This window comes from Amblyomma americanum, chromosome 1 (genome assembly GCF_052857255.1).
Source record: "Amblyomma americanum isolate KBUSLIRL-KWMA chromosome 1, ASM5285725v1, whole genome shotgun sequence".
In the NCBI taxonomy this organism is placed as follows: Eukaryota; Metazoa; Arthropoda; class Arachnida; order Ixodida; family Ixodidae; genus Amblyomma; species Amblyomma americanum.
Genome location: NC_135497.1, coordinates 195005667 through 195019878, shown reverse-complemented (window position 1 = coordinate 195019878; position 14212 = coordinate 195005667). Strand labels below are relative to the sequence as shown.

Sequence of the window (14212 nt, the reverse complement as noted above, 5' to 3'; positions counted from 1 at the left end):
CTCCCCCCTGCGGGCGACGGCCGGAGGCGGCTATCAATAAACAGTAAACTGGCACCCCACACTCCCCACACGTGGCTGCAGACTGCGGCTGCTGATAAGTGGCGGCGGCCCGATAACGCAATTGCTTTCTACGGGAAGCTCAAGTGTCCAACAAGTTTTCTTTTTTAGTTTCAAATGTGCGCTTGGCACTCAAGAGAGCGTTGATAGTTGATGGAAGGGCTGCTGTTCCAATCAAAGCGGCACCCCTACTCGACTCGTAACAGCAGCGGCACCGGGGAGTATCAATAGCCGATGGAAGAGCCGACACCATTCACGCGTAGTTTCTCTGGTTTCTCTTTGGTTCTGACGTATTTGACTACTGCCGGCCACATTTCACAAGTTTTAATGTAGTGCTTCGTCAGTTGTCATTTGTGCTCCGTGTACGGTAAGCGACCGGCGCTTGTTCACGGCTACATTCAAGATGGCTGTCATTCTTTACACCGGAGAAACGAACAACTGCACGCCAGGCCACAAGTTCGACATTTGCAATGGGTGATACAAGTGTGGCAGCTGAAGCGAGGAAAATTTTCAGCTGTTGCACGTGATGTCGTGATGTGGCTGTTTGTGAAGTGCAGGATTTCACTGGACAATGACGTTAGAATGACGTGCTGTGGGACCGCAGCAGTGATAACGACGGCAGCGCTAGTGAGGACGATGGCGCAAGTGTGGACAAGTAGTCCAGTGACTAACACATCTTCGTTTTGGAATGTGCCCACAGGCACGGCCACGTGCGGCAGCCTAAAGCGGCTGGCGATAAACGGCAGCTGCTGGATAATGCTATCGTGTTCAACTATTCAAGGCCAAGCTTAAACAATCTCGAAGTTTTTTTGTTTTGTTTTTTTCGGAAATGTGATTTGGGGGGTCAACTTACATTCGTGTCGACTTACAATCGTGCAAATACGGCAAATGTTGATCTATTGGGTCAGCCATAAAAGGAGAAAAGTGCAAAACATTGACATGCCCACCTTCTTCCAGCGGTCAAAGTCAAGGTCGTAAACATAGAGTTCATCACTGTCACCCCGGGCGGGGTCCATGCCTCCAAACAGCCACAGTAGGTTGGGCTCCAGAGACAGCAGTGAGTGGCCCAGGCATGAGTGGGGCAGCTCAGAGGTGCCCCCTAGGCCACCTCCTTGGACCTGCCCAGTAAGCCGCTCTAGCTCAAACAACAGGCTCCACGAAACCTGCCCTGGCACCAGAGCTTGGCCACAGTCAGCAGCGCCATACTGGTCCCCACAATGGCAGAGCCGGTATCCCTGCAGCCACAAGATGACCAACATTTGTACCTCTCAGCACTTTGACACAAAAATGAAAGAAAAATACAAAATGGCACTGTGGACCAATCAACTTGTGCCGAAATAGTAAACATACCAGTATATAACAAAGCAAATAAAAAAATGCTCCACAAGGATGTTTCGCAATTCATAATGGCTAAAGCTACTTCACTTCACTTTAAAATCAGCTAATATGGTGAAACGACAACACAGAAGATGCAGATTTCATTTATACAGCTATAGTGATTGCACTGTTGAATACTAAAATTTAACAGTGATGTCTGAGGGGTGGCCACAAAAGTAATGACCCAAATTTTTCCCCTATATTCAAATTAACCAACCAGAGCACACAAACTGGACCCAGGCAAAAAAATTTGCAGGAACGCGCTGGTTTTATTTGACGAACTTTGCGATTACCATATGTTTCTACGTAAAAGTCGACCCCCCCCAACTCATAGCCCTTGCTGGCCAAAAAGAAAGTTGATTCCAAATATAAGTCAACGCATACCCCTCCTCACCCACTCCACGTTCAACCTTCATGTTTCATCCCGCTACTGCATTTTGTTTGGTGGTTTCCCACAGTATGGCATCGCGGCGCGCGCACAACTCAAAGGCAATAAAGGCATAACGGTGTGATCACAGGGACAGCAGTCTGAAGCCAATGGTGATCAAAAGTAAGAAAGCGACTTTTTACCCTGCCTCTACAACTGCGTGCAGCCCGAGTGACTAGCGGCAAACCGAACTGCAAATGGTTTTTTAGTTTCAGATTCCAGCAATACGCATGCCCTGGCTGTTGCCGCAATCAGAAGTTGGCCCTTGTACTACCTACCTCTTGTCCGAGGAAGCAACCGCCAACATGAACGAGTCTGGAAAACGGAGCACAATTCGAATTTTCTTACCGAACCAATTTGCATAAGAATTAACGACATTTTCTGATGCATCCGCCTGGAATCGGCACCAGCACAGGGAGCTTAATACCTGCTGCTCGTCAAAACTACCTTAGACCCTGCAGGTAGGACAGCTCCACATACAGGTCGACCCACAATTTTAGAATGGACGTTTTTTGGAGGAAGGTCAACCTAACTTAACCCTCTAACCACGGCACACCACTCAAAAAAATGGTGCAGGCTGGCATTGTGAGCAGTCAACTCATCACGGGCACGTAGAAAGAACGGTCACATAGTGGGACAGACATTGACACTGCTAAAGGTGGGGGTGCTTCGATGCCAGTGCCTCCGCAAGACACTGCTTTGACCATGGCCGGGCTGGAGAGGATTGATGAGTGTGCGCATTGCTGCCTCCAGTTCGGCCATGCCTTGACGAAGCGCTGAGAGCACGTTACTCTGAAACTGGTATCCATGACTACGTTGCAATGAAGCATGGCTTGTCCTCTGCAGGCTCAGTAAAGCAAAAGACTGGGCTAGTTGGTTTGCCATAATTAAGGAGCACCGCACCAGAAAAAACACAGGAAATAGAGACAAGTTCTGTCATTTGTCTCTTCTTCCTGTCTGTGTTTTTTCTGGCTTCTTCACTCCCTGTCTGGTTTTTTTTCTGGGTTTTTCAGCTTACTAAAGTATATGCACCATGGGTCAAGATTTGAGGACGAGACTATCATTCATTCAACGAAACCATAATTATGCCACAAGGTATGCTTGGTTACACTATACGTAAGTACCCCCGGAAGCAGAAGGTTGGACAGCCATCGCTGTAGCTCAGTTGGTAGAGCACAGGACGTGGAATTTGGAGGTTGTGTGTTCGTATCCCACCGGTGGCATGTGGTTGTTTTTTCTTCTGCTTTCTAATCAATTACCTTTAAAATAATTGCCTCATTTAATCGCCCATTGAACAACACAAATTAAAAAAAAAATCTCCTATGCTCCTTGGTTTCAGTGACTATTGGCTTCCGTCATGTATGGTATACAAGAAAGGCACACATGCTTCTGTTCTGCTCTCATAAAGCCCTAGGAGTTCGTAGAGATCACACCAAAAAACAGCACGTGTCGAGGAGATGTGGCAGCACTTCATACATATTTCATGAATTTTGAATAAACAGTGCTTGACAAAAAAAATATAAGGGCATTACTTTCTGGGTGCCCCTAGTATACTAAATTCCCATTATGCAGAAATGATCCCTTATGTCCTTTGAATGAATAGATTTAATAAGTCATTCTATCATCATGTTTCCCACAAGTTGTGGAAATTTTGGGTATGCAGAACCTTAACTGCACTGAAGTTCATCATCACCATCACCTTTACCCTTGCATATTCCTCCAATTAACCCTGTCCTGTGCCAGCCAAGGCCACTTCGTCCCCGTAAACTTCCTGATCTTGTCCACCCACCTGACTCTCTGCTGCCCCTGCTACACTTGCTCTCTCGTGGTATCCACTTTGTTATCCTTAATGACCATCAGTTATCTTGCCTTCATTTTACATGCCTTGTCCATGAACATTTCTTCTTCTTGATTTTGACTACACTATCACTAACTCACGTTTGTCCTCAATATAGGTAAGTTCAACTGTTCTCTTTAGCCTCAACGTTTCTGCTCCATAGGCGAGTACTGGAAAGATGAAGCTGTTATATTACTTTCCTCTTGAGAGATACTCATGAACTGAGAGCAGTACCTGCCAAATGCACTTCACCCTATTCTTCTTCTCCTAGTCATTTCACTCTCATGGCCCGAATCTGTGGTCGCTACCTCCCTAAGTAGGTGCATACCTTTACCACTTTCAATGCTTTGTTGCCTATCATAAACTGTTGTTCCCTTCAGAGGCTGTTGAACAGCACTACAGTGAATATATCTGGTGTACCTCCAGATATTGTAAAGAAAAATTTGATCCTTGACTTCAAAGTGATAGAAGTCTGTGTACAGAAATTTTCTTCTTCTTAAAAAAATTTTAATGCATCACTGAATGCTTATGTTTGACAAAAGAACTGACAATTTCACAACATCATTCAAACGTCCTATCTTTGCGTCAAGCAAAAGCAACACCAAAATCACAGTTTTCAGAAGTAAAAATGCAATTAATTGACTTGTAGTTGGTAGAACTAATAGTAAAAGTGCTGTTAGATAAAAAGCAACACAAAAGCTGCTAGATAAAACAACAAAAAAGTCCCAAGAAACAGCTCAAAGGTTGTTACTGATAAGTGAAAAGAGCAGTGCACTTGGACTTGTGGTCTTCTTATAACCCTGAATGTTCATATTGACAGGAATGTACAAGCACAACTGGACAAAATTCACTAGGTGACAAGTTACTACTTTTGTATGTTATATGACACATGCAGGCACTGGCTGTGCCTGCTAGGTATAAATTTGGCCTTTGGTAGCAATTAACCCACCTTTTCACAAAGCCCGTGGTGCTGGCTGGCTGAACACTCATTGGGACAAATGGCCACCTGGCAGCGGCTGCCCACATAGCCACGACTACATGCACACTCCCCACTGGCGCTGCACACACGCTGTGGCTCAGACAAGCAGGCGATGGGGCAGTCCAGACGGCGAAAAGTGGCACTGAATCCTTGAGGCAGGCGGCCACGCCGAAAGTACACTGACAGCCAGCCTGTTGGCGACACTAGGGTGATGGGTGCTAAAGACAAAGAAAAAGGTTGATAAGACAGTCAAGTGGAAAAGCACCCACAACTACATGTAGTGCAAATGGAAGGTAAAATTCCAATAACACATCTAGAGCTAGTCAGTTGCTCACTGAACACACAGCGCAAAAGAACAAAGAAAGCTCACAAATGTACAAAAGATGTGATGCCAGGATTTGGTATGGCATAAATTTGGCTAACATCAAACTTCTTTCTGTTGTAAAGTAGCATCATCACAATATATTTCTCAAGCTCACCATGAGAAGCAAGTGTACTTTTTTAGCAGTAATGCAGTGTTTCAAAGAAATTCATAACAGAGGATTCAAAAACAATTTCTGCTGACCTTGCTTGATCAGTTGTGGTATGATACCACACAAAGTAGGCGTAACGGCATGTATTCTGGTGGGACTGAATGGCAATCAAATAAAGATTTTATAATGGCATAACTGTTTCTATTATGCACCGCAGCACTTAAATTATGTTCCCAAGCAAACTGCATCATACCTGTCAGATTGGTTCCACAAAATGCTCCCAGTAGCACGCTCTCCTCACTGCCACGCACAGCAGACAGCACAAAAGGTGGGACACCCGAGTACACATACACATGGTTCTCAGGGCATGGAATCCTAAGGTTCGGAAGCAGTGTTATCTCCAAGGTAGCCCCTCGATGCCTATTAAAAAAAAAAAAAAGAGAAGGCATGATTAAGCTCATATGCAACATCATTTTGGGCATCAAAATGCCTTGCTAGTCCATTTTGCATGCAAGCGACTGTAAGCATGCAAGCTTTACTGCATGCAAGCTATTGGCCTTGTTCGGCATTATTTAGGAATATTAAGCTGTATACTGTTTGGAAGAAGGCAGCAGTTTGCACTGTTATTCACCAAAGAAAAGAATTCATCTTCATCCCTATCAGCAGCACCACCACAGCAATCACAACCAGAAAAACTGCACCTACTGCAGGACGGAAACTTCTGCCAAGGTCTCTATTCAGCCCTGTCCTGTGCCAGCTGCAACCACCCTAGCCAAGCAAAAATTCCTAATCTCACCTCTCTCTCACCTGACTCTCTGCCACTCCCAGCCACAGTTTCCTTCCCTTGGAATCCCTTCTGCTACACTAAGTGACCACTGCTTATCGGCTATACGCATCGAAGAATTATCTGGTGATTAACAAGCACCCTTGAATCTTGGTTCTCCACACTGACCCAAGCAGCATCAATAGGGAATAAAAAAACATGCACCGATAGTTAGAATTTCTACTGTTTAAACTTGAACCAGATCACTGCAAACGGTTTCATTTCTGCAAAAGCTCGATTTTACAATTTTCACGAATAGCTTCTGATAAGCAAAAAAGGGGTCCCAAAAAAAAGTGCTACAGTGAGACAAATGAAATGATGACATCCTTGAGCAGCGCTTACTCTGCAGCCACTCTAAATTTCCTAAAACACACATTTTTGGGTTACCACACTCTGGCAGTGCAGGCTGTCCTCAGTATGTCTAAATAATAGCAAAAGCCAGGATTGATGGTTAATGTCTATATTCAATGATGAAATCATAAAATTCCCCCTAAAGTTAAACACTGTTTTAACTGCTTCTTCACAGATCTCCAGACCTACCTGCATCTCAGTAAGACATGCCAGTCACACAGGCTCTTTACACGTGGCTCGAACATGTATCTTGACATCATGTATACTGTACCTTCTGCATGCTCTCTTACAGGCATGTAGCATACTGGTGAGAAAATGCTTCAACATGATTACTTAGAACACGCCAGCAATGTTGAGGTTGTTTTGTTGCACAAGCTCAATGCACCTGCCTATGACAAAGGTGAAATCTATGTTGCTGATGGCTACATTCTGCAGAAGATGCAGTCACCTCATGAAATTAAATGTCCACAAATCAGTCAAGAAATTCAGCCCAAAATTAAATGAAAAAAATCAAGGTGATGAAAAAAGATAATTTAAAGTGAACTATTAAAGGGGCACTGAAAGGGGCTGTAATAAAGTTGCAGTGTTCCTCGGATGTTAAAGCATGCCGTTTCACGAATATTGTCCAGCAAGAATTTTTTTAAATGTGCTTTCTAGAAGCTGAGTTATCTACAATCAATAATTAAAATTTCAGTGTCTTCGCACCTTTCCCTCTCCTCTCGTCACTTTTTGCATGCTGAAAAGTCGGTGCTCCTCTGCCAGCCCCACTTCCGGGAGCGGAGCTTCATGACCCGCCGGAGCTACGCGGCTTATTGACCATGGCCATGGTAGCTGCCTGACGTCATGGATCCAACCAATAGCCATGGTAGCTGCCTGATGTCATAAAGAATCTAACCAATAGCCACCTCTCAACTTTCATACACAGGTGCGAGTGACGGAGGAGGGTGCGAGCATGAAAAAGTCGCCGGGAAGGGCTCGCGAACTTTCGCGTGTGATTGTGGGTTCTCTGCTGCATGTAAAGTGCATTATTTGGCTCACGTTTTCATGACAACACAATGTAGTTATTGAGCGAGTTCATGTGCTCTCTTCGGAGGGTGTTTCGGAGCCCCTTTATGTGCAGAACGCTATGCAACTCTGAATTAAAACAGTTTCTGGATCTACCTTTGAAGTATGCTGCACATCTTTAAAACAATGCTGTGGGCTTTTGTTTTGACGGAGAATGCCAAGCAAACAAACTGACTTGTGTGTGCTAAACTGCCAACTTTCTTGGGATACTACATTCCATTATACCTCCATCCTTCATCTGTATGTGCCATGAAATGTACCACGAAAAGGACGTGCACAAAGCATTAAGTTTCCTGTCAAACTGCGACGAAGGCAAGTGAATAAAATGTATTTGGTTTGTTTACTCGAATTTTGCCCAAGTGACAACTTGTTTTTGTTTCTCTTTCATAACCTTCCCTCACAACTTTGTCTGGTGTGTTAGTTTGTACATACATTTGAATCCTTAAAGTGATTTCATCTGAATCCAATAGAGTGACTAATGCTGTCATACACTGTTAATTTCTTAGGCTGATCAGATATGGTGCTACACAGTAGCTGTCAATCAGCTCGCTAAACACTTCTGCCAAACAATTTTGTTATGAATGATGCCTGTTGTTTTGTGACGCTGTGAAACAACCAGTGTAGGGGGGCCTGCGGCCTCATCAAGCTGTCTCCATGACAGCTTTTTCTGCGGGCCTCCTGTACCCTGTATTTGTTACTTGATGCAAATAAATTAACAAATAAAAAAACAAGTAGAATCAAAATCAAAATATGGTGTGCTCTGCTGTGCTTGCTATTCATTGTTTTCTTGAAGGTGATGAGCACAGCTGTGCGCATATTGTGCATAGCTGTGCACAGCTGTGTGCACGTGAGCATTGCGCATAGTGTTCACAAAAACAATATTTCCGACTAAGCATAACTTTAAATACAGCAAGCAGTGACCTAGTGAACTACATACCAATAGATTTTTTGTTTTGCTGGACTGAAGTTATATACTCCCCGACACTTTGAACTGTTGTCATGAACTAAAAGGCCTCCTATCTATACTGGTTAAGTATTCTCTGATTCGCAAAAAGAGTGCTTGTCTGGTATACTGCAATAATTTACTGAACAGAAATAAAAACATTTACAGATGCATCCCACTTCTTTCCTATGTGAATAAAAAATAACAGCCAAGGCATAGCAAATTATGTACTTAACATAAAAATAGCATTCTTCAATAACTTTAAACAAACATGCATTTCCTTGCACAAAAAAAAACAAACAAGGGTATGTGCATAGCAATAATGAAGTGTCATTTGTGTTTGATAAATATAGCCATGTGATAAACTGTGAGAAGACCACACCATGACAATGTTTAAAGAAAAAGGTAGAGCACCACCTCCATGTGTAGCAAGTGAGAGTGAGACGGTGACGCGGGCAGAAGCAGCAGGTGAGCTTACAATGACAGTGTGTTGTTACTGCTGGCTGAAGTGCTGGTTAGGATCCAGAGGCAGTGGTGAGCCTCCATAGGACCCTCCATGTCTGGGACACCCAGTCCACCTCCACCTGATTCCACATACACAATACGCTTGGGGCTACAGTCAATGTAGCAGCGGCCTCCATTCCTGAAAAATCCACAGAGAGCAGCATAAGATCAAAGAGCAAGAGACAGGAACCTACAGGCAATACTCTCGAAATGTGGGGCAAAATTTTTTTTTCTTCTCATAGCCAAGGGGCATTCTGACGTACTAACAGGCAAAAAGTGGTCGCCATGAAAACAATACGCTGTACACATGTGTGGTGACTCCCCTTGCTCTGCAATCAATGGCTATGGTGGGAACGAGAAGTACAGTACATACTAGCGAAAGGGATGCACTTTTTTCCGCAGTTTTGATAGGGTGCGGCCCTTACACGGGACAGGCATCTTTCTGTAAAACTTTTCCGTTTACAGTGGAGCCCCAATTATGCATTCCTTTTTTATGCTGCGACATACATTTCTATGACAAATTAGTACTTTCCTGGTAAATTTTTCAAATACATAATGCAATGAAAGTATGGATAATAAGATGTGCACCTGACAACTGGCATGAATTAACCGCATAAGGTAAAACAGGTTGCTAGATCAGCTTACTGGCAGATGTTATGTGATTAAGTTAACATCAAGCTCCTCCAAAAATCTAGCGCTAGAGTGACTGTGACGGCTCAGAGTGGCATGCCACACGAGCGACCCACGGCTGTTAAGTGTGAGGTGGCGTTCGCCTGGCCTGCTTTTCGGTGCGCTTCACTGTTAAAGGACATGCGGAAAGCAATTACAAGTTCATTTTAATGCGATGTTATTGTGTGATAGTGAACTAGTAACTACAATATGCCGTTTATCGTAAACCATGACTAGATTCACAGCACTTTTGGTACGGCTTCGATGCAATCCACTTATAACTTTACTTACTTATTTATAACTTAACGATACTGGGCGAACGGCATGCTACTACAGCGGCCAAGCCTGGCGGACGGTGCGACGCCGCAAAGGAACGCACCGGTAGCGCACGTGCACCCCATTCTATTTTTTTTTTTTTTGCGCAGCATAGCATTATGTCTCCTCTGGTGTGAACACTGAGCGCACAAGACGAGATAGCAGTGCTGTGGCACCACATGTTCACGGTTCCAGGCGGAGTCCAGTACGCGGGATGACGCTAGCGTGGTTGTACCAAATGTCGCAGGCAGTTATCGTCTATCAGCTCCCAGCGTAACATACAACGTGGGCAAAATTATGCACACATGAAGCAATTCTTTTTTTTTTTTTGCTGACTTTTTTTTCCCCCGAAATACCAGCTGCCACGTTGGGGGTGCAGCCCTTACACGGGGGCGGCCCTTACATGAGTATATACGGTATGTTTCCACAGGTGCCATGTCGTATTTCATGGTGACCAAAAAAGACATGACTGCAAAAGGGGATTTGCACCCATTCACTTTGCTGTTTCTGCCGAGAATATACTGTGTATGCTCTAAGATCACGGAACACGTCATTTACTCTAATGTTGCCACATTTCTAACATCGGTCAACTTTTTTCATCCAAACCAACACGGATTCCGGAAAGACCACTCATGTGAAACCCAACTAGCTTTGTTCCTGCATGACATTCATTCCTATCTTGACCGCAATATCCCAACTGATGCGCTATTTCTAGATTTTGAAACAGCTTTCGATAAAGTGCCCTATTCCCGCCTTCTACTAAAAATGTCCCTATTAAACATTAATCCTAGTGTCTTGAACTGGATTCGAAGCTTTTTAACTGACCAAATGCAATTTGTTTCCGCTAATGGCTTCTCATCATCTTACTCACACATTCTTTTAGGAGTACCCCAAGGCACAGTTCTTGGCCCCTTGCTCTTTCTAATATACATTAACGATTTGCCTTCCACAGTAACATCTAGCATCCGCCTTTTCGCGGATGATTGCGTACTCTACCGCCCCATAACTAAAGCCGAGGATGCTTACATCCTCCAAAATGACATGGATAACATACAGCAGTGGTGCACTACGTGGCTAATGTCCCTAAATACTACAAAGACTGTGCAAATTTCTTTTCACCGCCGCCGAAATTATACTCCGCCTACTTATAAAATTAACGATACTGCCATTATTTCCGCTAACTGTTTTAAGTATCTTGGTATTAACCTCGCTAGTGACTTACCATGGTCTTGCCACATTAACCACATAATAAACTCATCTAATCGATCAATTGGGTATCTCCGGCGTAACCTGCACATGACACCTTCTTCCTTAAAATTACTAGCTTATAAAACATTTGTGCGCCCTGAACTTGAATACGCTTGCGCAATATTTGACCCCCATCAGTCTAACCTTACCTCAGCCCTTGAATCTGTTCAGAATCGGGCCACTCGCTTTATCCTTTCAAACTACTCGCGATACTCTAGCATATCAGCCTTGAAGTTCCAACTGAAACTTCTTTCTCTCGCTTCCCGTCGCCGAATTTCACGTCTCTGCCTTTATCACAAGTTTTTCCATTGTTCACCCCGTGACGGCAAGCTCATTCTACCAGTACGTCGAACACCCCACACAGGCCATACAAACAGCGTCATCCCGCATCGTGCCCGCACTACTACTTTTCAGAAATCATTTTTTGTTCACACAGCTCGCGACTGGAATGACCTTCCCTCCGACTTAGCACTAATCCCTGATCCAGCCCATTTCAAGACTGCCATCGAGGAAGCCATGCCATCGTCTTGATTCCCATGTAACATTCATTGTTAATCGCTGTTCTTGCGCCCACTCATTATGTAATGTCCCGTCAGGGACCCTTGAGGTTCAAATAAATAAATAAATAAATAGAGAGACGTGCAAGCTTCCAGCCAGACATACCTGGGATCACCAAAGTACCCTGGCTGGCAGGTTTCGCAGTGCTTCCCTTGGGTGTTGTGCAGGCAGTAGCAGTCTCCTGTGCTCGAGTCACACATGCCTTGCGTAGCGTCACCATGGCCATTGCAAGCACATTTGCGGCATCCAAAAGGACTAGTAGCATTCCCAAAGCTCCCTCTCCTGGTTGTTTGAGCACAGTGCAGAACGATAACGGGAGAGGGAAGTGAAAAATAACTTTATTTCATTTTTATTTTTAAACATTTTTTGCTACAGTGACTGCAGACTGCTGAATACAGTGAAGCCCAGTTCATTTTATTCTGTTTCATTCATACCTGTCAGCCCAGCAATAATGATACCATAGCAGCATTTCAGCCAATGGCAAGGGATAAGAACAATAAAAATAAATGGGATAGATGTGCTGTAAAATACCTGTTGTGAAAAACAGGTTAATATGTTTTGCAATGTTTCACAGAATAGCCCCTAACATTTCTCATGCAAAACTGGTTGGAGGGCTGAAAAAGAAAGTATAAAATGAAACAGCTGGCATCAAAGCAACTTCATGCATTTTTCTATTTATTCATGGTAAAGTCCAAATTACAGTAAACCCTCATTATCTCTAGCTCGCATACCTTGAAGTATCGGTTAAGATGAAAACTTTGCATCTCAATCAATAGGCACCATGTATTTGTCACTGCTTATCTCGAAATGCTTTCATGACTAAATTTGAATTTGTATGCAGTGCAATCCACTTATAACGATACCAGATATAACGATACATTGCTAATAACAAAAAAATTCTTTAGAGTTATGAATTCTGCCATCGTCCCTGATGTAAAAATAAACCGTATATAACGATAAAAAAATAACAGATACAATGATAGGATTCTGGCCACCTCGAAGGTGTTTACTAGCAAAATTTGTCTGAAAGTTTGACAAAAAATAAATTATTTAAAGCGAATGATGTAAAAAATTCGCGAAGGGACCAGCCTGGTGACATCCGTAAGAGAGGGTTGCCTACCACCTTGGGAACCAAGTGCTATCATCGCCACAATCGCTGGAGGAAAGAGCTTGCTTGGCCACTGCCACGCAATGAACGCTACCTCACACAAATGTAGTTTCTGCCCAAGATGGTTGAGAATTTACATTTTTTTAATCATTCGCGTTTTCTTGTGCGTTCCCCCATTTCGCATTGACCGCAGCTCAGTCCATGGCAGCGTGCCAAGATGCTGTGCACCGATAACATCATGGCGTGTTTATCTCTTGAGGAGAGCTCCGGAGGAGGTGGGGGTGGCTCGCTCAGCGAACTTGGCAAAGGCGCTGTGCGCTCCTGACAGGAGCACCGGTGCACCGGTGGATATGGCTACACGTATGGGGTAATACCTACATGCATTGAGGAATGCATGGGTATGTTCTTTTTGCTTTTTTTTTTGCCGGTTTAGATATAACCATAATCTGTAGTAACGATCGGATTTTCCTTTTTCAATATCGTTATAAGTGGATTGCACTCGCCAAATATGACCTCTGAAAGCTAGAAAAAAAAATTTTGCAGAGCTAAGCTTACTAGCTTCGTGCATTAATCACTGAAAGCTGATTGGCATTAGTGGCCGAGGGGTCTGGAGAGGCAGGCCTGATTCGGTGTGCTTCATAGGTGACTGCCAGTTTTGGCACCTCTACACTCACATGCATACTCGAATATTTTCCACTCGCGGTCTCCGGTTTTATTGCATTCCCAGTACATGTCACGGACTCCAGGGTTAAACACTGTCACAGAAGTGGCAGCATCTTTTTCACTTATGTTTATATAAAACTGATGTGTCCGCGTTTCTTTACACATATGTATGTCGATGTAGCCTCTATGCGTCTATGGAAGAGAGCGCGTGCGTGCACGATGTTTCAGTGGTATTTTCTTCTAGTGGTGCAACCCCTCCACAATGCATGTGCGGGGGCGTACGTGTTGCTTGTTTTGTTGCAAATGCTGCACATAATTTATCGAAGGAGGATATACCAACTACTGAAATTGCTTCACTTGAGCAAAGAGAGTGGGAAAGGGCAGAGAAGAAGGTTCCTAGTGGCACGTCAACAGGACCAGGCGGTATTCCAATTATGTTAATAATAGGGGTGTGCGAATATTCGAAATTTCGAATACGAATTGAGTATGTTTCATATTCGGTTCATAATCGTATTCGGGAAATGACATTCGTGATTTTCCGAATATTCGAAAATTCTCGAATACTCGGCAGCGTTCGTATACTGCGCCGACTTTCGTAAATTTGATTGTGGCAAAAATGTAATATCTTGGCAAATTATCTGTGTATAGAGTTTAAAGTTCCAGGAAAACAATATAAAGGCCCTGTTCTCTTTCTTCTCCATCGTTTATCGCGTGGACCGATCGCAATCCGCTGCCGCTAGGCTTGACCTTGTGCGCAACTCTGCAAGTGCGCTTTTCCACATACCACACGTGCTGCGAACAAGATGGGGGACGAC

General features: G+C 43.9%; 1 protein-coding gene across 2 annotated transcripts in view; it reads right to left on the bottom strand.

The window, feature by feature from the left end:
- Megf8 (multiple EGF like domains 8) overlaps positions 1 to 14212 on the bottom strand; it is a 200215-nt gene that overhangs the window by 107531 nt on the left and 78472 nt on the right. For both annotated transcript variants that reach the window (XM_077648185.1, XM_077648186.1), the window contains exons 17-21: positions 11732 to 11908; positions 8811 to 8975; positions 5404 to 5570; positions 4648 to 4895; positions 1005 to 1292 (exon numbers count right to left, since the gene is read on the bottom strand). In XM_077648185.1, coding sequence (XP_077504311.1) covers positions 1005 to 1292; positions 4648 to 4895; positions 5404 to 5570; positions 8811 to 8975; positions 11732 to 11908 — 1045 coding nt within the window. The remainder of the gene's footprint in view (positions 1 to 1004; positions 1293 to 4647; positions 4896 to 5403; positions 5571 to 8810; positions 8976 to 11731; positions 11909 to 14212) is intronic.